This window comes from Coptis chinensis, chromosome 6, assembly GCF_015680905.1.
Source record: "Coptis chinensis isolate HL-2020 chromosome 6, ASM1568090v1, whole genome shotgun sequence".
NCBI lineage: Eukaryota > Viridiplantae > Streptophyta > Magnoliopsida > Ranunculales > Ranunculaceae > Coptis > Coptis chinensis.
This window is the reverse complement of record NC_141461.1, coordinates 15,206,690-15,233,149: the sequence shown is the minus strand read 5'-3', so window position 1 is coordinate 15,233,149 and position 26,460 is coordinate 15,206,690. Positions and strand designations below refer to the sequence as shown.

The window sequence follows — 26,460 nt, the reverse complement described above, 5'->3', positions numbered from 1 at the left end:
ATCAGCGCCCATTTCAAGCATCCTTACCGACTTTCAATGCTTGCTTTGGCGGCAAATTGGTCACCACCACTCTGATCGCCTCAAAATCACGGTTTCAACCGGGCCGAGAACACCAAAGCCAAGGCATATTTCTCTATTACGCTATATTAATGTTTTACTTTGGAAGTATACCGGCTTTTCAATTTACCCACAATTTGACTAGTACCGGAGCTAATGGCATATTCCGTGACCCCCAAATATAGGTACAACATCTCTCCCTGTTAAAGTCGCGATAGCATAGGGGCCTTGCCTAAGTAATCCTTCAACTCTTGGGCGCCCTTTTCGCGATCTCGGGGTCCATTCGAAATCCAGCCGTATTCGAAAATCACCGGTATAATGGCCTACACTTAGAACGATTTGGAGATGAATCTATTCAAAGCCGCGACCCTTCACGCAAGTCTCGCGCACCTCCTTGACATCCGAGGCGGCGGCATCTCCACTAGGGCCCTTATTTGTGCGGGGTTGGCTTCTATTCCCGTTGAGTAACTATGTATCCGGGAACTTTCCGTGGTGGCGCCGAGCGTACATTTTCTGGATTAAGTTTTTAAATTGTACAACCGCGAGTATTCTAAATGTCTCTTTCAAACCCTCGGATGTTCTTCCTCAGACATGCTCTTTTTCCACCATGTCGTCTATGTAAATCTCAATCCCCTTTCGGATCTTGCTTTGAACATTTTCTCCCCTAGCAAAAAGGTGGCCCCGGCGTTCTTCAATCAAAGCGGCATTCTTGTGTGCTTGATGCGTCCGCCTTCCACCACGAAATTTGTCTTTTTCGATCGGCCCATTACATGGCCACTGGTTATATCCCATTGGCGTCCATGAAAGAAAACACTTTAAACCCTGCGGTTCTATCCACCAAGCTCGTCTACTCGGCATGGGGTAGCTATCTTTGGGGCACTCTGAATTCCGCCCCGTGAAGTCGGCCTTTTATCCGCACCTTGCCATTCTTCTTAGGTACCGCTACCACATTTGACAACCAGTCGGTAAAGGACACCTCTCGTATTATCCCTGCCCCCTTCAACCTCGCGATCTCTTCGCGAATCCCTTCGGCGTACCTTGGTCTGATCCCTCGCATCTTCTGTCTTACTGGTTTAGCGTCCCCCCTCATGTGCAACTTATGACATGCGAACTCCGGGTCCAATCCGGTGACTTCCTCGATCATCCAGGCAAATACATCTCGGTTAGCAGATAAGAACAGTACTAATTTGCTCTTCCATTCCTCGGTGATTGGACCCCACCGATGTGAACTTCTCTTCACCGTTCTCCCCAAGTTTACTACCTCTATCTCATCAAGGTCTTCGGTCCACGCTACTAACTCTGCCGATCCCTCCAAAAAATATGTAATTGCTATTCGCTCTTCTGGACGCGAGGTCTCTTCCTGCGGATCAATCTCTTCACCCCATTACTCGGTGGCTATTTTTGCCGACACGATCACCGCGGACCTCGTATATCGGATCGGAGTAGGGAACCGAATCACTTGGTAGTAAGTGGAGGAACCGCTTTCATCTCGTGAATCCATCTCCTCGGGATGGATGGCGTTATCGCGAATCGGCATCCACCACCTTAAACACGGAAAACACCGTAACCGGTCTGTTGATCACCGGGGGCGGTAGCTCCCCAAGGGTTCCGATCATGCTCCGTTGAACCCATACAAATTTGTTGGCGGGGTCTCCGGTATTGCTTCCTTTCTATGTTCATTTCTCCCATTGCCCCTCTAAAAGTAAATCCACACCTTCGCCGCCAATCCACCAACACTCTCTTTACTATGTAATTCCCCATAGTCACCGTGATGATCTGGCGTCCCTCGCGGCGGGGAGTCGATGGTTTCGGAGGTCAGCGTCCGGAGAACGTGATGCTCTTCCTTCCCTTTGCGATCCCATAAAATCGTCGCGACTGCCTTTGTCTCATGCACTTTTTTTTTAAAAAATTTCGCCTTATCTGTCGCCGCGGTGTGCATTATGGCTCAATATCTCCATCGAAGATCACATTGATCGTTCCTAGTATCCTCCCGGGTGGCGCTTTTGCTCCCCTTTGTCCCCTTCATTTACAAACTCCTTCAATAATCCCCTTGTTATCATCCTCGGATTAGCCACCTTAACGCATAACAATTTTGTCCGTCTCGTGATTGTGTATTTGATGATAAGCACAATAAGGTCGCCTTGTACCTCCACCGGCTTGGTTCAGCGGACCCCTCATACCCTGCGGGTTACGGATCAAGCGGTAGTATCTATTTCGGTGGCTTATTCAGTGGCACTTGCTCTTCCTCGCGGTAAGGCTTTTTGTCTCGACCTTCCCTTCTAACCTCTTCGCGGTCCCTGTAGGGCCGCGATGAAGACTTTCGATACCCGCTGCCCCCTTTATCAGAGGGTTCATATTGCCGACGCCCCTCCGTTTTATCCAACGATAGTTTTTTGCCTTCCCGGCCTTTCACCTCTTACGCATGGTGTCCTCATACCTAATGTACTTTTCCACCCTCGGATACAAGTCCTGTAGAGTTGCTATCTCATTCTTTGCTACCGATTCATGTACTCTAGTTCCCGGGCGCAACCCTCTCTCGAAAGCTATCACCGCCGTCCTTTCATCTAGATTTTCCACTTTCAAAGTCTCCGCCTTGAATCTGCACAAGAAATCTCTCACTCGATTCCCGACCCTCGCCTACGTTGAACAAGGCGCGATGTCCACCACACGCTTCTTTTGATGTATGAAGTGATCAATGAGCGCTGCTCAACTCACGAAAGTTATTAATACTCTTGAAGGTAACTGTAATACCAATCGGATGCTCCCCTTTCAAGCTTGCGGGAACATCATACATCTTAGTCCGTCATACGCGACTCTTGCCTGGCGGCATCTGGCTGCGGAAATGGTGAATGTGGTCATTTGGGTCTCTGTTCCATCATACCTCTCAAACCTTGGCTGATTGAACCTCTTCGGCACTTCCGACTTCCATATCAAATCTGCCGATGGGTTGCGATTCAACCCGCCACCATTGCTTCGCCCGGCGCCTCCTGCTCCGGAAGATGGTCCCAAGCTAGCCTTCAGATCGTTAGCTATCATTTCCCTGACTTGTTCCTTAGTAAGCCCCACCCCCGTTCGTTCTTCCGCATCCGTTCCCCCTTCCTCCTCTTTCTCTGTTCTAGACACCTCCCTTTCCGACTCCTCTATAGTTTCTCTCTCCCTTCTCAGCCCCTCATTTTCCTCCCTCAACCTCGATATTTCCTCATGCAACAACCTTGTCTCCTCTGCTCCAGACATTATTGTCTCTTCCCTGTCCCGCTCCTCCCCTTCGCTTCTTGTTGACTCCACGTCCCTCTCGGTTTGGCCATCGTCTTCTTTGGTTAGCCCCCCTCTTCTTTTTGTTGCCATTTCACTATTTTTCTTTTTTCTCTTTCTTTTCTCTCCCCACAGACGGCGCCAAATGTTGTGACCTAACTCTTCTCCTCCTCTCCTATTCTATTTATAATGACCCTCCTCCTTCTTGGGCCCTCCAGCTGTCCCCTCATCTTATAAAAGATGTGCCAAGTGTCGAAGTTTCGTGCAGCGTTAGGGTTTCACCCTTCCCGCTAGGCACGTGCCGGATGGTTCTATTCCATGTCGGCTAGCCTTGCCGGCAGCGGTTCTCCCCTATCGTCCCGATTTTCGGCCTCCATACTTGGCTTCTCGCACCGCCCGGGTAGCCTGCCCGTCATCCCACACCCTGTCCTCTTCCCGGCTCCCTCATCCGCCAGACACGCGGCCATCATAAACTGTGTCGCTACAACATATATAAGGAGATGGACTGATTGCTTTATTTAATTGACAGAACAAATGTTCCTGCATAATTTGCAAGAAGATATGGAAATATATGAATTGCATCTGAACTTTTTATTCTTATTAGATTCATCGAAAGGAATATCAATATGATACACTGAGAGTTACGTACTCAACAATGAAATGCAATATTATTAAGTAATCAATTGACAACAAACATTTGGTAACAGTATGAAAGTAAAAAGACAACAAAATTATCACTCCGAGTATAGTAAAACTAGAACATGAGTTGGGGCAACTTGTGTTGCACAATTTAACTAACCCCTACCCTCCCCTCCCCCCGGCACCCAACAACACCCATATTGCATAGTCTCCTTCAGGCTCCTCCTCCTTGATTGTTGTTCTGTTAGGGTCTGGCCTCTAATAAAAACAGAGCAGGTTCAAATTTCGCTGCATACCCATACTTAGACAAACTGTATTTCCTATGCACTCCTGTGAGTTTCCCTGTCTCTGCATTCTGATGGAGAGTGACCATCATCCTCGAGCATTCCCTAAATTTTACAGCTACTAATCAGTAAATTTATCGGTCTACCACATGCGTAACAAAAATTGGAATGCTAAAACAAGAGAATATGGCCATATCCAAAAACTTACAATAGCTCATCTTCTGAGTAATTAGTATACCATTCACTGGTCTTACTCCAATGCTTAAACCTATCAACAGTAGATTGAGCAGTGTATATGGCTGCAGCAGCTAACAACGATGGACGGAATTTGAGCATATCATATTCTACCATGCAAAGCTCAACCATGTAGAAGGAAAGAAGCTCAAGCTGGTTTGTCATGTCAACAGATCAAGTCATTTCAGAAAGACTCTTCTACGGTAATAGAAATTGTGATTACTTTTGTAAAAAGACAAAGATGATACTAACCTTCTTGTCCGATTGAACTGTCTTAAGAAACCTCCTCATAAAGACGTATGGAGTTGGAACACACATATTGAACTGTAATTTGTTGACCATCAACTTCTCCTGCAAGCATAGAATGTGAATATAATAAAAACTTAACAAATTAATCACATAAAGGACAAGAATACGACAGAATGAAATATTACCATGTCAAGAACTTCCTTTCTGGCGTATGCCCTGTCTGTAATTACAATTAGGTCTTCAACAATTGGAACTGAAACTTCCTCGTATTTGCATGCTAGGAGCAAGGCAGTTACTCCGACCAACTGAAGTTTCTTCCTTTCCACTGTTTGACAGGCTAAGAACCTATCTATAAGATTGACCATAAGGAACAGTGTCTCTTCCATGAGTTCAAACTTGTAATGTACCTGTTAGTCAAGTGAATTAAAAACGACTCTTCTGTTAGTACTACACAATTATGGTTTCTAAATGTTGAAGTATGACTACTGTTAAAGCAATCAGGTACATCATAAGTCCTCCACTGAAGAGACACTATAAGTAAAGCATTTTGTGTACCTCAACTAGCCAGTCAATTAGGATAGCCCTCATCTTCTCATTAATATCAAATTGCTGCTCCATATAGTTTGGTGGGACACAACCAGAACTCTGCAAAACATAAGAGTAAGTAGTCTACCTCAGGTTGGTTTGGGTGAGTGTCAACAAGATTTAGTGCCATTGATAATTTATAGTATCAAACTCATAGTTTTAACACTATCACTACAACACACACTGCAACATATCTCACAATACAGAAACAAAGTCAAGTGACATATAACAAACTCAATATTTGCTTCCTATGCCAGTAGGAGCTTTTCAAACTGTTACTGCCTCAATAAAGAATATAGCTCATTGCAACAAATCTCACAATACAGAAACAAAGTTAAGTGACATATAACAAACTCGATATTTGCTTCCTATGGCAGTAGGAGCTTTTCAAACTGTTACTGCCTCAATAAAGAATATAGCTTGTTATTTGGACCCCCCTTGCCACGTGTCATTTATAATAAGTAGGGATTGTGCACTGTGATTACTCTAGTAACTTTCAAACCAATTTGCACAAGATAGACCTATATAAAGTGAAAAAAATGATTTTGAAGATTGTAAAACATCTTACATTAATTGTTGAGTCTGATAATACAAGAATATTGCTAGAACCAAATGTGCTGAGTACTAACTAAAATAGAACTAGAATTGACTATGCGAGTATGATGAGGCTAGAGTGCTTCTAAATGAAGCATGGATGCGGATGATGGCTCATATCAAGTGTAGTTTTTTTGGGCAATCTGTCATTGTGGGGAACCCTTCCCTTCAACATTAAAGGAAGGGATCTAAAGATACCTAAGCCTTCACTGTGAAACAAAGAGGCGGCACCTTTGCCCCCCACTCGAGCTCTCTCTCTTTCAAATCATTGCCAATGACAATTGTTTTGCACGAACAAGGACTAAAAACATAATGCAAAATTTATATATTAGTTCTATATAGTTTCTATCTAAGGTCACATAAAGCTAGGTTCTTATAGAAATTTAATTTGAATATGGGATTTTTTTCTGATGAACGTTAAAACGGCTAAATAGCTTATTGAAACAAAACAGGACTAAAGTTAGTGTACCTCAGTTTTCCTATAATAGGAGTAAATGTCTTTAATGTATTCAACAACGGCAAGTGGATTATTCGAATCACAGCTGTCTATATCAATAATGGGATCTGGCGATACGTCCTCCATTTCAACCTCCTCCTACAATAATCCCAAGAAGGTGTAAGATCATCAGTTAAAAAATTTAAAACCCGTTTCACAGAGCTGTCTTAGTTAATCAACAACATAGATAGTACATACAATCTCAACTTCTGTGAGTTTTGTGAACATTGGCAAAGGCAAGTCATTAGCTGCCTTGTACTCATCCACATCTATGATAGTACAGTCTTCCGGTAGTATTGACAGTTTTGGTTTTTTAGATTCCTGTAATACAAAACAATCCCATTAAAAGAATCTAGCCAGTGCTGTAACATAAAACGAAAAAGAAGGATACAACAAACATGTACCTCTGAAGTAAATATCTTGAGAGGAGAAGGTTGCTTGACTTCCTTCTTGTTTGCCAATTGCGCCGCAAACCGCCTTATAAAACAGCAAAAGCTGATCATTAACTATCGATCAAAGCACATTTAATTCATTCAAGTTTAGAAAGAAATACAAAACTTAATGCATTGTTCACTCCTAACCTTGTAATTGGTCGATTAACCGGAACATTAGTTAGATTTCTATCATTAACTCCATTGCTTTTCCTTCAAAATCAAACAGTATACATATAAGGCAAAAGATCAAGTATTACAATTAGGTTAAAAGAGAGAACTTATCAAGTGTTTTTAGAACTTACTCTTGTAATCCTCTTTTGTTCACAACAGCACAAGGCTGATTTCCAACTACATTCGGATTAATCGTACTCAAAGCTCGTCGGTTACGCCCAACTTCAGCTGTTACCACCTTCCCAAATCCCACTCTTGCACCACCTTTATTAATCAACCACAAACCAAACAAAAAAAAAATCAAATCAGAACTGTGGTTTTAGTTTTAGTTTTACAGCTCAATCCAAAACACACCCACATCATCAAGAAGAAGATAAAAAATATTACCTTGCAGATTCTTGGGTCCCATTAGTCCTGAATTGTTTTCTTTCGAAGTATTCATCCTTTTAAACTATCCTAATACAACAACAACAAAGAAAGGGGCAAAAAAACCGATGAGTTTCTTGGAGATGTTTGTTCAAATACCTCAACAACAAACCTTGGATTTCACGAAAGATAATCAAGAACAAATATTTTTAACAAAAAAGAAGCCCCACCTAGTTAACAAAAATTATCTTTCAACGTAACCAAATTTTCCTTCTTTGAAGAACAAGCTTCCCCTTCTCTCTCTCTCTCTCACTTCTTTCTCTCTGACAGAATATTTTTTTTTTCTCTGGTTATAATGTGCGCGCAGGGTTGGGTTTTTAAAACTAACGGCTAGTGAATAGTGACCGTTGGATGGTAAAATGAGGAAAGTCGTGTTGGTTTTTGTATTAACGGCTATTTTGGGCATGTGAATGTTTTTTCGAAAATCACTATTCAATTTGAGGATTTTGCCTTAGTTGGGCATTAAAGTTAGGCCCATTAGGTGCGCTCTTCAGCACTGAGATTGTTTTGTGACATGTGGAATGCCTATTTATTGTTTTACTTTATTTGGTTTGACAAATTTGTGCAGAAATGGATGTAATTATGATTGGAGATTAGAGAAAGGGAATTTTTGTTGTTTATAGTAGTTTGTTCTGGTAATTGGGCAATTATGGACGTGATCAACTTAACAAAAAAGGATAATTAGCATGAAATTTGTGTGGGCAAAACAAATTTTAAATTTTGAAATCATGCAAATCTGTCCTAAACACGACTATCATTCTATCAATAACAATATATTAACTTAATATCGTAAATTATTATTGTACATTTCACAAATATACTTCACTGCCTTAAAGAAAATTTATCAATCGCGTATTAAGCAAACTGGCGATACATTCAGTTGTATCCAAGTACAAGAGATTTTGTGTCTTGTCACGGTGTAAATGTCGTTTCAAATAATATCAATAGCGTCCTAGAATGCAAGTTTTTTTGACAATTGCAAAGCATATAACAGTCACATTATTCTCACGGGCATATTTTGTTTTGGGCGATAACAGTGTGACTCTCTAGTGAGGCTAGATAATATCTTAAGAACACAAAAGTATTAAAATTAAAAGTGATTCTGATTCTGCACAATCATCAGAGAGCATCATATGCAGAAGCCTTAAACGAGCTACAAAAAATATTGCTAGCTCTTCCAGTCACAACGGTTTGTATGTGGGAGCGTATCTTTCTAAATTATTATGAACTTAAACTGCTCGTTGATACTTGATTGTAAAAAGTATAAAAGAGGGTATGGGTCTTCAAATATTTTAATACGCGTCAGAGTTTTAGCCGAGAATATCAGCACGCAGTTTCCTGAAGTATACGTTGTTGAGGAATGAGGACTTTCTGAGTTTCTGCCCATTGAAAGTGTAATGAAGACAACCTGACTTTTTGGCCTCATATGAGCTTCTTTTAACTTTATTTTCATTTTCTTCGAGAGACGTGGTCTCGTATGAGTGGTTTTTTTTTTGTTCGATAAAACTGCCCTGATTGTATTAATTAACAAGTATACAAACCGTGCTACACATCGGTTTTCTTAAGTCTCACCCGCCTCTCTAGATCGATAGTTAGTATGGTTTTTTTGGATTATAATTGTAAATCGTAATTGTAATTATATAGGAAAGACTCATCTATTTATTTTTTTAAAACAAAATGGAAGATAATTATGCTATTTAAGTGATATTATGGAGGTTATTTTAAATTATCAAAATGGGGGTAATTATTTAATTTAAGTGACATTAGATAGGTTTTTGATAAAAATTATTAATACTAAAAAATACAAAAGAACCTTAATCAAATTATATTAATAAAAGTGGGGCTTATTCTAAATTTAGTGAGAGATAAATTTAATGAGGGAGGTGTTTCTAAATTAAGTAAATAAAGAGATCTAAATTAGCCTACTCGATAGTGGGGAGGGGTTCCTTAAAACCCGGCTATCATATAGTGTAGAGATAGGTAAATTCTTACAATCATAACAATTAGCATCAAGCTGAAAACAAGAACCGAAAGCTGAAATTAGTACAGTTGAAATAAATATGAGCTGTAAATATATGGTAGTCTCGACATAGACTCCACCAGCTCCAACCAACCATCAGCAGCACTAAGACCACATTAGAAACCCATCTTTTTCTCTCGGCCAGCTTCACAGTTGCTCATTCTTCAACCGTGTTGGATCTCCCAAGGTGACGACTCACGAGTCATTAGGTCATACAACATAAAACTCCACAACAAAGTAGTCAAATTAGCAATTCCAAATTGGAATGCCCCACCAAATTAAGGCCCATCTAGTGAGCAGTGGCCTAACCAAAAAACCCAAACTAGGAATCTAGAGAGGGGGTAGAAAATGGGAGAGAGTCATGGCTTTGAACAAACAAATCATGGAGCCAAACTAGAAATCCATACATAAAGCCATAAAGGGCTGAACCCATGGCTTGACGTCGATAGAGAGATGTTAGACCAAATAAAACCAAATTGAAACCAACATAACCAACTGCATACCAAAATTCAACAAAATCCAACTTAATTAAGGTCTAGGGTTGCCAATTGATATCTGGCCCATCTATCTTCAACGTACTTCACCCAATCATCCAATGGTGGAAACCACTTTATATACAACACAAATTTTTGTACTTCATTTCTTAATCAATAAAGATTGTGAGTTCATCAGTGAGGGGTAGTTGAGCGAGGGTGTAACGAATTATCATCAAATCAACTTAATGTGGAATTATAAATTTTGTTACATAATTAGTTATTATCATTTTCCATGTATGGTGGTGCAATATAATTTAGGCATTTTAGGGTCGAGTATAATCAAACTCTTTTCTTTTCAACGAGTTTAAGATCGATTCCATCTCTTTACTCTAATATTTTAATATTTTAGGAGCTCTCAATGTGAACAATTTAACACAATTTTAGAAAATTAATAGATGATAAATATGTTACGATGTCGGTATCAATAGTTAGATTACATACAATTGCACGTATTATTGGTTGCAATTATTTGAAAAAAATAATAATAGAAGGAAACTTTTAGGGTCAGAGCTCACTATTACACTCCCTTCGGCTTTATTTAACAACCTCGATGTGTCTCCCATCCCCTCTCTTTCCTCTTAAACATCTATTTTTCTTCTTCTTTTCTTATTCCAAAAGAAACCCAATCATTTTCTTAGTCCAGCGCGTCCGCCATTATTTAGTTATAGTTGTTTATCCTTATTTGATTGTTTATCATTGATAACAAGTCATAGTCTCACGGGTTTGACAATACCCAATAGTGTTCTTCCTTCACACCCTCAATTCTGCTAAAATTATCACAAGATTCATTTATCCGATGATATCTCCTATATTCAAAACATGTGTCTTATTTAGATTCAATACTTTTGAAACGAGACTTTATATAGTAAGAATTTTATCAACGCAATAACAACATTTCACATGCAAATGAACGCCTTATTGGCTTATTGCATAATGAGACATGAAATGAATGTGAGATCCCAACTACCATTGCCACGATTGTTCGAGATATAAAGTTTTTACTGGTTCAGATTGGAGAGAGTACAAATTGTAATGGAACTACAGAGAAGCAAATTTTGTAGCTGATGATGGCTTCGCAAAATATGCTTCCCATCAAGCTAGCAACTAGCAAGCAATGGATTGTAAACCCACAAGCACATTGCCTTGAACTACCTGTGTTCTTTTGGTGGATGAAACCACAATCCTTTGTTGTAAATAATTTATTTTATGATTTGCAAGGTATATGTCACAGCCCGAATTTCTAAACAATAACAAAGTGAATATTTGAAATATAAAAAAAATCTCAAACATCACTAGGTTCACTTGTTTAAAAACCCAGACTATGACGGAGGATACTACACATAGAAAACCCTAACAGCCATGTCATAAAAGAAACAACTTAAAATAAAATAATCCCAATAATTATCCGCAACTTCTTTATTAAGATAACATCCTTCCAAATAAAATATCAAACAAACTCTCAGAATAGTATTCCTCACTACCATGTTCTCATGCCATGAAAAGGTAACGTTATTACCAATAGGAATCGGACCTAAAAAGAAAATAAATTGATCCATATTTAATTTAAAAAACAAATGGTCAAGTTCTTGTGTTTTCCCATGTTATGCCTTTAATATGAGAAGTTTTACGTTAATCAAAAACCAATGTCAAGACTACAAGAACCACTATGGTATTTTCGGGGATGGCTTGAAGCTCCACGGTTAGGTGGTGTTAAGGATGAATGAGGCAGTTCGTAAGGGAACCAAGCAAAGGAGGAAGAAGAACAAGGACATGGTGAGGGTGAGTTAATCTACCATGATGATGCTTGTTGTTCAGCATTCTTCTTCATCTAGTGAAAAATGAATGTAGAGTTGGTTGGTCAAAAGGCAAATGGCTTTGTTTTGTTTCTACTTTTAAGAGTTGGTCTTTAAACTTTAAAAAGTCTTCAAATGGGGATTGAAGGGCTGCCTATTATCCTGGCTCTAAGGATAATAAGTGTAAATTTCTAAACAATTAAAAAATGAATAATTGAAATATAAATATCTCAACCATGGCTTGGTTCAATTGTCTAAAAACCTGGCTATGACGGGGATACAACACATGTCAAAACCTAAAACCCACATCACAAATGGGATCAACTTAACAACAAAAATCTCCAAATTCCTCAACTATCACTTTATTAGAAACTTTCTTCCATCCCAATACAAACATAAACAAACTTTAAGAATAACAATTTCCAACATCGTATTCTCATGTCATATAAAAAAAAACGTTATTACATCCTTCCAAAAATCGGACCTAATAAATTAAACTGGGATCGGTGAGAATCAAATCACGGAATTTAGGCGGTTCCACTCGCCTTCCACCTATGTTCCCAAGAACACACCCACGTTGCCAAAACAAAGCAAACATGGGTCAGCAAATGGAATTTGCTGGTATGAGTAGACTAAAATGAGTAGACTAAATACATATAAACATTTCAAACTTTACTTATCCAACTAACACTTTAAATCTATCATAACCTAATCATTCTCAGCTTGGAAGACAGGTAGTTCCGTCATCTCAACCGGCATAGTTTCTTCCCAAGCAAAACTTCCATTTTATTAACTTCCATTTTATTAACTCATTCTAATAACTCCTTTTAATATCTAAATAATTGAATTACACTTACCGATGTCCGCCGCTATATAAGGGTAGGACCGCGTCCCTGCAAAAATATTATTAAGTCATACCCTCCTGCAAAAAAAAGTTAGAACTTGTATATAACATATGTAGATATCCTATATGGATTCAAAAGTAAGCCCAAACACACTCGTATAATCAAATCAATTTCTCTTGTCAATTAATCAATTACTTTTCTTATACACTCACCCTTTAGTACCTACTCCACGATTTGCACTCCACACATTTGCCAAATCATACATTCCTGTGTGCCTCTCTCCCACCAAATACCACAATATCATAGCCATCTCTGGGCTTTCATACACATATTTCACAGCCTTTTTGGGCACAAAAACTCAGGTCATTCATGGCACATTCAATGAACACCTTAGGTCATTCCCGCTACATTCAAGGAATACCTATCATATCACTAACGGGCCATTCATGGCACATTCAATGAATGCCCTGGGCCATTCCTACCACATTCAAGAAATACCCAATCCTACATTCCCATACACTCAAGGAATACAACTAACCCGCAAGGCGAATACCTTAGTTCCTCTTTAGGGCAGTCCAAACCATCTGGTCATTCATGACACATTCAATGAATACCTGGGTCATTCATAGCACATTCAATGAATACCCTTATATAACGCTAACGGGCCATTTATGGCACATTCAATAAATGCCCACTTAACATATGACTTCATCAGTCATAAACTCAATTCCAAAACTTGAGGTGGAGAGTTAAAAGGGTGCGGTAAATTTTGTTTACGATTATTGAACTTTATTGTATATATTATTTCGGAGAGCGAAGGAATATCTTGATTCAAGTATTTTTGGTTTATGGCGTTATTAATTTCATGGATGTATAAGTGTCATAGCGTTGTTGTATCGTAAAATCGTAAAAGACTTATATAAATCCTAGCCTAATCATAATTTTAGACTTAAAAAGAATCAAATTTTAGAAAAAAAGTCAAATTTTTGGGTCAATGGTCAAAGTCAACTCACGGTCAAGTCAAAGTCCACTCAAAGTCAAAGTCCACTCTGGTCAACGTTGATCAATATTGGTCAACCTAGCCTAAACTCCAAAAACCCAAAAGCCCATAGTCTAAAATTTTAAAAAAAAACCAAACAAAAACATATAGTCCACCACGATTTGGCCCAAGCCCAAATCGTGAGTCACTGTTCATCTCCTTCCTCATGAAATCTCCACCAGCGCCTCCACCATCGATGCAGCCACCACCGGCCACCTATAACTAAAACAAACCCACCGGTTTGGTTCAGGGAGAAAAACCCTAGGTACCTATATAAAAAATACTTGATTCTATGATACTGCAAAAATCCCACTTCGACGCCATCAATGGTCTGCGAAATCCTCACTCGCCGGAACACCACTCATCTCTCCACCATACTCCCTACAATCAATTCTCATACCACCAAAAACAACTACCATACCCATTTGATCAACCCTTACTCCACACTAGATGGCGCTGCCATTAACGACCTTCTATCACCTGCAATAGCACCCATCCAAACACAAATCGCCCAAACCTCAACCCTATCACAGTTTAACAATTCCACACATATACAAACACAACTTAAAAGAGTTCAGTAAACATATATAGGACCGAATTCTAATGAAAAACAAGAAAAAGGTGTTTTGGGTGGGTTCAAAGTTTTGACAACCTCCGAACCCACAACTCTCCATCCAACCAATTCCTGAATCCATAAATCGTCCAGTTTGTTCATAGCCAGCAATCACTTTAGATTTATTCCAAGTTATATATTAAGTTTACACTACACAGTATATCGTATTGGCTAAATAAAGCATCATGTGAACGGTACCTCGTATCACAAAATCGATGGTAAACAAAAATAAAACGTAAAATATCCACTCCTTTGTTATAAACCCGAACAACTTTTCCGTAGCGAGAAAACCCCAAAGATCAAGTCGACCGTCCACAAACCGGACGATCTTTTTTGTTCAAACCCCCATTTTTTTTCTTCTCAGTAAAACTCTCATTTTTTTTTTTAAAAAACTCTCGTTTTGTTTTTCCTAAAACTCTACGTGAGAAACTCTATTTTCTAGTTTTTAAAAACTTCTCAAAAAAAATAAGGATAACTCTTATATAGTTATTTACGGGCTTTTATCCGTAACTACTGGATATCCTATCTCTATTTTATCTATTACATTATTATTATTATTATTATTATTATTATTATTATTATTATTTTATTATTATTAGGAAAAATAAAATAAAAGACGGGGTGTTATAGTATATGTACTGAGAGAGTAATGAGTTATTAATAATAAAATGTTATCTTTAGCAAAAAGAAAACAGCCATGAACATTTGCTAATAATGTTGCTATTCTTACTAATTTAATAACGTTACCAAATGTGCTTAAAAAGACATTGTCATTAGGATTTGGTGGATAATCATACATGGGCCATGACGCAACTCTCATCCGCCAATTATTGAGCTAGACACTTTTCCAACATAAATAATACATGATTGCTCTCGCATTAATTAATCACTAATACTACACTAGTGTGTTATTTTTCTGTGTCAGTGTAGTATTACTTTTAATTAATTGGGAATTTATATTATGTAGATGTCAAACACTAAAAAATAAATAAAAATACATAAACATTTCGTTGTCATTTTCTGATTGTTTGTGCTTGGTTAGCCTGTAATTTTTGTTCCTTTTAAACCCCTGTTACAAACCTAAGAAATGCCTAGACCATAATAATTTTGATCTAAACAATAAAATACGAAGAGGCCGGATGCATGGCTTATTACCCATTTATTTTGGAGGCACCAAATAAATCTTATTGATCAACTAGTAGTCTAGTACTAAAACAAATCTCAAATCCAAAAATATCTACACACACGTGACACGTGTATATAAAAACAAAATAACTAATTTTCAAAACAAAAAAGACAAATCATTCAAAAACCCCCGCGAAATTCACTCTCTTACCATTCAATTTCATCCACCCCCTAAAAACCCGCCAAAAATCTTCCCTAACAAATCATTCAACCTCTTCTTCTCCCCATTTCTACAACCCCCTTCTTCTCCTCATTTCGACACCCCCCTCCTTCTTTTTTACGTAGTGAAAATAATGGAGGAGCCATTTGGAATTGCAGGAGGAGGAGGGTGTGTTGTTAACGTATCGAAAATCGAGGATGTGAGAGATGAAGGTGATGTGGCACAAGAAATAATGGATGTAATAAAAGGGATTGGATCATTTGGAGAGTATAGAAGGACACAGAGGAAAGAATGTATTAATCTTGTTAGAAGGATTAAGTTATTAGTTCCTTTCTTTGAAGAGATTATTGAACTTGATAATAAACCGTTACCTGATTCGATGGTTGAGTGTTTGTGTAATTTGAAGATGGCTCTTGTTTGTGCTAAGAAGTTGTTGAAAGTTTGTAGAGATGCCTCCAAAATTTACCTGGTTAGAATTTGTTTTTATTCTTTTTTCGCCGTTCTTTTGTTTTTTATTTTTTCAATTATGTGCTGATTTTAGTTTTGTGTCTTTTTTGTTAGGCTTATGATGGTGAGACAATCATGACTAGATTTCATGCTCTTTATGATAAAATGAGTCAAGCATTGGATGGTATTCCTTATGGAGAACTTGGTATTTCAGATGAAGTGAAGGAGCAGGTGTGTTTTTTGTTTCAATTTTTTAATGTTTGGTTTTGGGCTTTTTGTCGCATTTTTATTAGAGTTCAATGTTTTCCATATGAAGGAGTGACATGTGATCGACATTGTTGATCGTTATATATCATTCTAACTGATTGTTGAGAGTGATTATATTGTTAAACCGTACCTAAGCTTGTTGCTATTTGTAGTTAAATATATCATTGTTGGTGCTTTCCTAATCCCTTTCCTGATTGTTGCATAAATAACATGATGGTACCAATTGACTTTGATTGCACATAGCATATATGACAGTACATATCATATTTAATGTGTCCTCGCAAACTCATGAGTCCTCACAGATGATGCATAGTCTGTCCAAGGTTACTTCCATTGCAGAAAGGTACTAAACGATACCGAGAAAGATAAAAGGATATTTGAAGTTGGGCAAGTGAGTAGAAGAAAGCTTAGAGGGGAGAGAAGCTCAATGCAAGTACTTTTATTTATTTATTTAATTAATTATTGCAATTATAATTTGGAATAGTCAAATTGCAGTTCATTTATGTTTTGACCTTTATATTTCCTTGCATTGGTATAATCAGTATTCTTGAACCATGCTAGACTCAGTGTTTCCTATGCACTAAGCATCTTATAGCCTGCTCCCTAATCTGCTGCATTGCTTTGATGTACTTATCTGTTTTAGGTTGAGTTGGTGTCAGTTCAACTTAAAAGAGCAAAGCGGCGGACAGATACACAGGATATAGAGCTTGCAATGGATACAATGGTTGTATTTTCGGAAAAGGATGATCGCAATGCAGACAGTACCATATTGGAAAGACTAGCAAAGAAGCTGGAGCTACATACCGTAGTAGTAGACTTGAAGATGGAAACTATAGCTATAAGGAAAATTGTGAAAGAAAGAAATGGTCAAAATGCAGAAAGCACCCACAAGATGATAGACCTTCTGAACAAATTTAAACAAATTGCCGGGGTTGAAGTGTCTGATGTGCTCAATGAACTTGCTGAACCGAAAACTCTTGTGAAGTGCCCGTCTCTGTCTGTCCCTCACGAATTCCTTTGTCCAATCACACTTGAGATAATGACGGACCCTGCTATTGTGGCTTCCGGACAGGTAAACGTTTGGCCCTTTTGTTTTTTCCTTTGTAACAAGGGTATCCCATCTCTTAAAAGAATGTCTATGTTACTATTTAAGTTCATTTGTCCTTGTTCAACACCTGTAGGATACATGCTAATGGGGAGTGTCTTTGTCACATATCAGGTTTTCTGCATATAATTATTTTGGTCTTGAATAGCTAAACTGCCAATTGATTTAAAAACACAGTATAGGGCCAAAAGTGAGAACCTCAATTAGGAACAATAGCAAGGAAAAGACAAAGTCTGATTCATTCAGTAATATTCCACCGTACCAATTAGAATGAGAGCCTCAAACATATACTAGGTTTTTCATAGGTCAATGCCTGACACCAAAATGTAGTGTTGCACGAAGGGAAACTCTTCCAAGCAATACTTTATTATTGAGGACTCGCCCATACCATTATCTCCATATAATCCAATCAGCCGCGTGCAAGGGTTGGATTGAACCGTAATCCTGTAAACTTGCTCTAAATGCCAGCATGACTTACTCCCATCATGTCGTATTCCTTCAGAGGATGATTACTCTATACTTTATGTGCTGTATATCATTGTTAAAATTACTTTTTGACAAAGGAATTTAGAAAAGAAAAAGAAGAAGAAAAATAATATTTGAGTAATTTTTGTTCCGGACGTTGTGGCTGAGTGAAATATGTTATTTTTAGAATTTTCCTGATATCCATATCTTATTATCTTTTGATTTGAAAGTATCGTAAAATTTCTCACACCACCTTAATCCATGTCATTTTACGTTTGTTCTAAGTTCCAACTGGATGTGCTGCGCAGATCCAACAAAGAGCACACATGAGCTAGGTTGCAAGTCTTAAACATTAAGAACAGTGCAAGAAGAATGTAAAAGGTGGTGGTGGTGGTGGTGGTGGGGAGATACAGGCCAGGCACATGCCTTAAGAAAAGATACAGTTTTGTTTAGGCCAAATGGAGGCTCAGCACTCATAGGCAGAATCTAACTAACAGAAAAACCTGTTGACATTTCTGTATGAATCTACTTATGTTAACTTTAACCGCTAACCCCTTTCTTAATTCATTTCTGCCGTCTATGGTTGCATGGACCTGTTACTATTTTCCTTTCTAGATGAATAACCTATTTCAATTTCAGTATCTAGGATTCCTATATGTTCCCGTCGATGTTATTTTCTACTGTAATGTGCTGGAGAGGTATGTAAAGGGGCCTAACGCATTTCATTTCTTTTTGCATCTTTCTTATTCCTTAAAAGACTTACGAAAGGGAAAGCATACTGAAGTGGTTTGAGGCGAACCACAGAACCTGCCCAAAGACCCGACAAATTTTGGCTCACCTATCTCTAGCTCCAAATTTTGCCCTCAAAAACCTTATTCTAAGATGGTGTGAGAAGAATAAGTTGGAACTGCCAAAAAAGGATTCTGGTAGTGCTGAAGCTGATAGTTCCTCCCGTGAGCACGAGGAGAAAATAACTGCTTTAGTCCGAGACCTATCATTTAGTCATCTGGATGTGCAGAGAAAGGCTGTTAGGAAAATTCGTTTGCTCTCCAAAGAGAACCCTGAAAACAGAGTCCTGATTGCCAAGAGTGGAGGAATCCATCCATTGGTTCAACTCTTATCTTATCCCGATTCTAAGATCCAGGAGCACTCTGTAACAGCTCTTTTGAATTTATCTATAGATGAGGCAAACAAGAGACTCATATCAAAAGAAGCGGGGGCTATTCCAGCTATAATAGAAGTCTTGCAGAATGGAAAAGTGGAAGCCAGAGAGAATTCTGCAGCATGCTTATTTAGTTTATCCATCCTTGATGAAAACAAATTGATAATTGGATCTTTAAATGGAATCCCTCCCTTGGTAGATCTGCTGCAAAATGGAACGATCAGGGGCAAAAAGGATGCTGCCACTGCTCTCTTTAACTTGTCTCTTAGCCAAGCAAACAAGGCCAGAGCAGTTAAGGCCGGCATTGTGACACCTCTATTTCAGTTACTTACAGGGAGAAACTTGGGTATGATTGATGAGGCTCTATCTATATTCTTACTTCTTGCATCCCACCCTGAGGGACGAAATGAGATTGGGCAGCAATCCTTCATTGAAACTCTTGTTCACCTCATTAAAGATGGAACTCCTAAGAACAAGGAGTGTGCAGTTTCGGTTCTTCTTGAATTAGGATCGAACAATTCATCTTTCGTTCTAGCGGCACTCCAATATGGCGTATTTGATCATCTAATGGAGGTTGCAAGGATTGGGACCAACAGAGCCCAGAGGAAATCGAATTCCCTTTTGAATCTCATGAGCAAATGTGAGCAGATCCTATGAATATGCAAAGCACTGTCTTGTAACGTTCTTGTAGTTTCCACAACAACTTTATACTTGTTCTCTTATGACTTCGTTGTTGGGTCTGCTTGTACTTCATGTTCAGTGGCTGTTTACCTCTGTATTCTTTGTATGATAATCTTCTTCAGTGTCATCTACACTAATTTAACTTCATATATTTGTGCTCTTACTGTTCTTACTTATGGATCCCCTCTACTTTATTTCGTTTAGTTGAATGCATAAGCTAGTTATAATCGGAAAAAAAAACAATGCATAAGCTAGTGCAAATAATGGATCAAGGATCCATCCCCTTGTGAAGAAAAACCCGACTCTCTTCTTTCTCCATTCACAGAGAAAACAATTTTTTTCTCCATTTTGAAGGTGCCGTCTTGAAGCCCGTCTCTCATTTTTATTTTCTTTTCCCCCCCCTCTTACAAGGCATCCATATGAATTTAGTAAATGACCACTCAGATTTCGTCTAAATCTATTCACTCCACACTTGTACAGTTGTAGGCTTGTAGCATACTAGTGTGCGCCTGCACCTCCGACCCAAAATATCCTTTGTTGACTTTGACTGTATGAATGAGTTCCCCTGACGTTGTTAGATGGTCCGCGTGATAAGATATCATGAACTGTAGCATCAATGGTTTGCCTACTATATATTTGCCTACTATATATATATGGTTTGCCTACTAGAAATTCCCTTCATATATATATATTCAAGGATTTTTCTCGTAAAAGGCCATTTTAGAGCTGCCTGCAAATGCCTATATTTTGTTTTCTTTTTACTGTTGTAAATTGCTGTAGGAAGCCATAATTTCCGACATTTGGCTTCTGTTTTGACAACAAACATTCTATATTGCACAAATGAGTGTAATATTATGGTAGAATTAAACAACCAATTAAAGAGACAAAACACAAAAATTTATATTGGTTCGGAACCAATGTGGCAACCTACATCCATGGGAGAATAAATGTTTATTGCTTGATTGATTTCTTATGGTTCAATTCCATAGATATATATATATAGGCACAACACAAGTGCACAAAATCGTGTATATTCTAATAATGGAGTCTTCCCTTTTATAGAAACACCAATATCGGTCGAACTTGTCATGAATTGACTGAGCGCGCACGCGCTGTCTCTTTCTTCTCCCACACTCCCCCTCAAGTTGGTGCGAAAATATCCAGCGAACCCAACTTGGAAAGTATATCATGGAACTTGAAAGTTGGAAGTCCCTTGGTAAAAATGTCTGCAAGCTGTTGGTCACTTCGAACAAAGGAGGTAGTGACAATGTTAGATTACACTTTTTCACGCACAAAATGACAGTCAACTTCAATATGCTTAGTTCTCTCATGAAACACCGAATTTACAACAATATGCATAGCAACTTGATTATCACAATAAAGTATAGTTGACAAATGCAAACCAAAACATAAATCCTTCATAAGAGCGCGAAGCATTATGATTTCACTGGTGGTGGAAGCTATAGCCCTGTACTCAGCTTCAGCACTAGAACGAGCCACTATATTCTATTTCTTGCTCTTCCAAGTGACCAAATTAACTCCCACAAAGGTACAATAACTAGAAGTAGACTGCCGATCAACTGGACATCCTGCCCAATCAGCATCTATATAAGCAGTAATAGATGTATGCTCATTTTTCCGCATCCAAATACCTCTGCATGGCGACCCTTTCAGATACTGCAGTATTCTGGAAACTGATTCGTATGTGGAGTCCTTGGAGCATGCTACAGTATTCTGGAAACTGTATTCGTATGTGGAGTCCTTGGAGCATGCATAAAACGACTAACCAAACTTACTTTATAAGAAATATATGGTCGGGTAATAGTTAAATATATTAGTTTACCAACTAATCGCTGATACTGACCAATGTCAGTAAGAAGATCACCGGTGTTGTCCAACTTGGCTCCACTGTCAGTTAGAGAATCAGATGGTTTTACCCCCAGCTTTTCTTCTTCACTCAAAAGATCTAACACATACTTTCTTTGATTTAGAAATATACCTCTTTTTGAATAAGCAATTTTGATCCCAATAAAGTACTTCATAATACCCAGATCTTTAATGGCAAATTTCTTGTGCAGTAACTCCTTGAGCTTAGAGATTTCAATATGGTCATTACCTGTGATAAGAACAGCCACCAAGCCTGACATGCTAGACTCAACAAATAAGAAAGGATCAACATCACTCCGCTTAAGACCGATCATAGCTAGAACAGAACTGAGCTTGGCATACCACGCTCGTGGAGATTATTTAAGTCCATATATAGCATTTTTTAACTTGTATACTAATCCAACCTTAGTCTCCTTTGGATGTCCAGGTGGAATGCTTATATATACTTATTCTTTAAGATCGTTGTGTAAGAATGCATTTTTAACATCCATCTGAAACAATTTTTAGTCTTGATTTATAGCTAGAGATACAAGAACTCTAAACGTGTTCATCTTTGCAACTGGTGCAAAAGTCTCCTTGTAGTCCTGACCATATGTTTGGGTGAATCCCCTTGTAACGAGTCGTGCTTTAGACCTCTCTACGGAACCATCACTGTTGAACTTGTTTCTGAACACCCAACGACAATCAACGGTTTTATTTCCGTAAGGCAACATAACAATCTCCCAAGTTTTATTCTCGTCTAGAGCACGAAGTTTTTCTTGCATCGCATTTCTCTATACCGAATGAGAGTTAACTTCTCTAAAGTTCTTAGGTTATTGCACATCATCGAAAGTACTCAAGAAAGCATGATGAGATGAAGTGATATTGACATACGTTATATACTTGTACGCCCGTATTTAAAATACGTATTTATTTATTAATTAATTTAATTATTTATTTAATATTTGATTGGATTGGATTTGGGATATGTGGGCTTGGTTTCTGGGCCCGAGTTTGTGTTGGGCTTGGGTTTCAAACCCAAGTATATAATCACATTGTTATAGAGAATAGGGTTTTTAGAGAATAAAATAATAAAAATGGAGGCGGCTTGTTTGCTCGAGTGTGGGGAGCGCAACGAATCAGACGAAAAGGATTCATGGAGATTTTTATTAAGGTGAGTAACTACTTTTTACCTATTTCACCAAAGCACGGAATGATCTAAGCTTTCTTTCTTTGTCGAGTTTTGCTTCCATTAAACGTATTTTTTTTATGTACGCTTTCTGTCAATAATTTTTCCTCTTGTTGTATTGATAAATCGTTACCTCCAAAACTCGGAATTGGCTGTCGAAGCTTTATGGCCCGTTAAGGGCAGTTAAAGCCCAACCTATAGAAATCGTCATGTTTCTCTGTTTCTCTGTTTGCACTCTTTTTCTTTACTGTGGCTTGGAATTTGTTGATTGATGTCGGGGGTGTAGTATTTGAAGTTGGTTGTTGAGCTTGGATGGGGTGTTGTCGGGATTGAAACTTGGGGGTGGCTGTGAAGCTTGCACGGTTCATCAATGGCATCTTCGCGATTTGGTGGAGGGTGAGCGGTCGATGGTTAAACTGTCGAGATTGAAATCGATGGTGAAACCGTGGGGATGGGTGAAGTGTGTTGATTTAACTATGATTGGGTCGTGTACTGAAGGATGGGGGTTGCTGAACCTTGGATGTTGTTAATGGCGGCTCGCCCAAACTCTCCAGTAAAAGGTGTTGAACTGTTTTTCGGTTGTTTATGTGGTGAATTGAGGATTGGTTGAAGTGGGGGAGTGTAGTAGAGTGAGGGGGCAGCTGTTAAAGCTTGAGGAACCATTAAAATAAGGCGATATCATGCATATTGTTAAAAAGTCCTGATATTGGTAACAATATTAATATCAGGCATATTGTCAAAAAGTCCTGATATCATAAACAGATGCAGATATCAGGCATAAAAAGTCCTGATATTGGTAGCAATATTGATATCAGGCATATTGTCAAAAAGTCCTGATATCATAAACAGAGGCAGATATCAGGCATAAAAAGTCCTGATATTGGTAGCAATATTGATATAAGACATATTGTCAAAAAGTCCTGATATCAGAAATAGAGGCAGATATCAGGCATAAAAAGTCTTGATATTGGTAGCAATATTGATATCAGGCATATTGTCAAAAAGTCCTGATGTCAGAAACAGAGGCAGATATCAGGCATAAGAAGTCCTGATGTCGATAGAAATGTTGACATTAGGCGTAAGAAGTCCTGATATCAACAAACGTGTTGATATCAGGCATATTGTCAAAAGTTCTAATATTGACAGAAATGTTGATATTAGGCATAAGAAGTCCTAGTATCGGTAGACGTGTTGACATCGGGAATATTGTCAAAAAGACCTGATATAAAAAACAGTGGCAGATATCAGGCATAAGAAAGTCCTGGGATTGGCAGAAATGTTGATTTCAGGCGTATTGTCAAGAAATCCTGATATCAAAAACAAATGCAGATATCAGGCGTAAAAAGATCATAGCTATCGAGCAAGATATTCGTAGAGAAGGAATCATGGAAGATCATTTGATAATAAAGGTATGTGGTAGTGCTTTGATAAAAATAAATTGGCAGACTGATTTGATTCTAAGTATCACCGATACTATTATTTTAGTTGAGGATATCGAAAATGGTATTTTCTTTCTGGTTTAATTCTAAGTATCGCCGATACTATTATTTTAATTGAGGATATCGAAAATGGTATTTTCTTTCTGGTTTAATTCTAAGTGTCGCCGATACTATTATTTTAGTTGAGAATATCGAAATGGTATTTTCTTTCTGGTTTAATTCTAAGTATCGCCGATACTATTATTTTAATTGAGGATATCAAAAATGGTATTTTCTTTCTGGTTTAATTCTAAGTATCGCCGATACTATTATGTTAGTTGAGGATATCGAAAATTGTATTTTCTTTCTGATTTAATTCTAAGTATCGCCGATACTATTATGTTATTTGAGGATATCAAAAATGGTATTTTCTTTCTAGTTTAATTCTAAGTATCGCCGATACTATTATTTTAATTGAGGATATTGAAAATTGTATTTTCTTTCTGATTTAATTCTAAGTATCGCCGATATTATTATGTTAGTTGAGGATATCGAAAATGGTATTGACTTTCTGGTTTAATTCTAAGGGTCGTCGATACTATTATTTTAGTTGAGGATATCGAAAATTGCATTTTCTTTTGGTTTAATTCTAAGTATTGCCGATATAATGCAAATATGGGAAAATTACAAATAATGGTGAAGTATCAAAAACAAAAGATCAATGGAACTAAGAATTTAGAACAGTCCAGAAATATATAGTGTTAGCAAATTATGGTTTTGAAGCAAAAGGAGGATAGTTTAAAGAGGATTGTTCAGAAGTGCATCAACATCAGATAAGGTGGCCTCAGTAGTTGGAGTAGCATCAGGTGGAAGCTCGGGGTGGTATCACCCACGATTTGCATCTTCATCTTCATCATCCGAAAGCATATTGTTTTCCCTAAGGATGTTACAGGGAACAAAAGGCTTGCAGATATCCAAACTTATCACCAAGGGAATTAATAGTTGTCATGACATTATTGAATTCAAAGATCGCAGCCTTGAGAGGCCTCCACACTTCTCTATCTTTTCGGCAGCAAAATCATCAATCATTTTCTTCGAAGTTCGGCATGATCAACTTCTTTATCGATAACGTTTTTCGGTTTTCTCAGATTGTTGTTTCATAGCAACCGTTAGTTGACTAATTTCCTTTCGAAACCTAGTGATTTCTTGGGATAATCGGTCGAATTCTAATCGCTGGGTAGTCAGGGTTTTTCTAATGCGCCCGATTTCGCATTCTTGCTTATGAAGTAGATCAAATTATGCCATGGCAAGTGCTTTCGCCTATAAGAATATCCAAAATAGATAAGTACAAAGTAAAAAGACAAAATTGGTATGAAATAAAAGAAGACAAGATATAAGTACCTTCTCTATATGGTCGAAATACTCGATAAGCCGTTCGGAGGAGTCAATGTTGAGAGCAGCAATTTTGTCTTTCGGAAGAATAAAGCTGCTGGCTAAAGCAACACCTAGTTCAGTCTTATGAGTATCTTCGAAAAGAGAGGCAGTTAAAGGGATAGGGCTGCTATCAGCAAGGTAAAATTCAAGTTTAAAGATTTCATGAGTATCGGCGGATGAAAAGGAGTGAAGGTGTTGACCATCGGAAGACTACTTTCACCCCATGAGGGAGTTTTTCTTTTTTTAGAAGAGGCATTAGTAGTTGGAGGGGGATTGGAGGTATTGGGTTGGGATGCAGAGGGAGGATGATTTTTAGGAGTAGTAGGAGGATTAGTAGGGATGGAAGGGGGAGCAAGTTGTTTATCAGCAGCAGGGGTTTTAGAGGAGAGATTTGGTGTTTTCTTTTTCCCTTTCTCAGATAAATAACGACCAGCGTTGGCATTCATCGGCATTCGAGGAGCCATATCTATGTACAATAAAAGATGTTAATTAAATATATTTTCCAATATCGAATATTCATAAAAATTAGAAACTTCTTTTTTAATATCAGGGAAAAGATTGGGAGTCATGGTACAAGTGTTATCTAGATAATCATAGAAGCTTTTGGGAAGTGTGGGAGGCAATTCGTGCAAGGTAAAGGAAGATATAATAAAGGGTAGATCGTCTGAGGAGTCGTTTAAAGGAGAGTGAGGGGAGTTGGCAACTGACCCATTTTTTGAAGAGCTCGATGTTTGAGAACATAAAGAGGTGCCCGATAGTGGGAGATATCGAGCAAATGAACAGTAACCCTAGGATTCCCTTCTTTATCGGCACC

At 38.2% G+C, this 26,460-nt stretch overlaps 2 protein-coding genes across 3 annotated transcripts; one reads left to right on the top strand and one right to left on the bottom strand.

Annotated features, from left to right (window-relative positions):
* Positions 1–3,950: 3,950 nt before the first annotated feature.
* Positions 3,951–7,727, bottom strand: LOC147491692 (G2/mitotic-specific cyclin-2-like). Of its 2 annotated transcripts, XM_086566648.1 has the most exons (12): positions 7,592–7,727; positions 7,383–7,451; positions 7,127–7,259; positions 6,972–7,034; positions 6,795–6,867; positions 6,589–6,711; positions 6,364–6,489; positions 5,271–5,360; positions 4,901–5,122; positions 4,719–4,817; positions 4,441–4,619; positions 3,951–4,337 (listed from the first exon to the last, which is right to left on the bottom strand). In XM_086566648.1, the coding sequence occupies exons 2-12, from the start codon at positions 7,435–7,437 to the stop codon at positions 4,193–4,195; spliced, it is 1,308 nt and encodes a 435-aa protein (XP_086422774.1). In that variant the 5' UTR covers positions 7,438–7,451; positions 7,592–7,727; the 3' UTR covers positions 3,951–4,192. The 2 variants fall into 2 exon arrangements, with proteins under 2 accessions (XP_086422774.1, XP_086422775.1); XM_086566649.1 differs by lacking the exon at positions 3,951–4,337 and having other exon boundaries at positions 4,437–4,619.
* Positions 7,728–15,707: 7,980 nt separating this feature from the next.
* On the top strand, positions 15,708–19,919 carry PUB15 (Plant U-Box 15). The gene is made up of 4 exons (XM_086566647.1): positions 15,708–16,081; positions 16,174–16,290; positions 16,970–17,398; positions 18,654–19,919. Exons 1-4 carry the CDS (start codon positions 15,746–15,748, stop codon positions 19,713–19,715), a joined length of 1,944 nt encoding a protein of 647 aa, XP_086422773.1. The 5' UTR covers positions 15,708–15,745; the 3' UTR covers positions 19,716–19,919.
* The last annotated feature ends 6,541 nt before the right edge of the window (positions 19,920–26,460 follow it).

Coding starts and splice junctions, on each gene's coding strand:
- LOC147491692 (XM_086566648.1), bottom strand. CDS start 7,437: ATGAATACTTCGAAAGAAAACAATTCAGGACTAATGGGACCCAAGAAT. Junction 5,123..5,270: donor TAATTGACTGGCTAGTTGAG/GTACACAAAATG, acceptor CTTGACTAACAG/GTACATTACAAGTTTGAACT. Junction 4,338..4,440: donor TACTCAGAAGATGAGCTATT/GTAAGTTTTTGG, acceptor TGTAAAATTTAG/GGAATGCTCGAGGATGATGG.
- PUB15 (XM_086566647.1), top strand. CDS start 15,746: ATGGAGGAGCCATTTGGAATTGCAGGAGGAGGAGGGTGTGTTGTTAAC. Junction 16,082..16,173: donor ATGCCTCCAAAATTTACCTG/GTTAGAATTTGT, acceptor CTTTTTTGTTAG/GCTTATGATGGTGAGACAAT. Junction 17,399..18,653: donor CTATTGTGGCTTCCGGACAG/GTAAACGTTTGG, acceptor ATTCCTTAAAAG/ACTTACGAAAGGGAAAGCAT.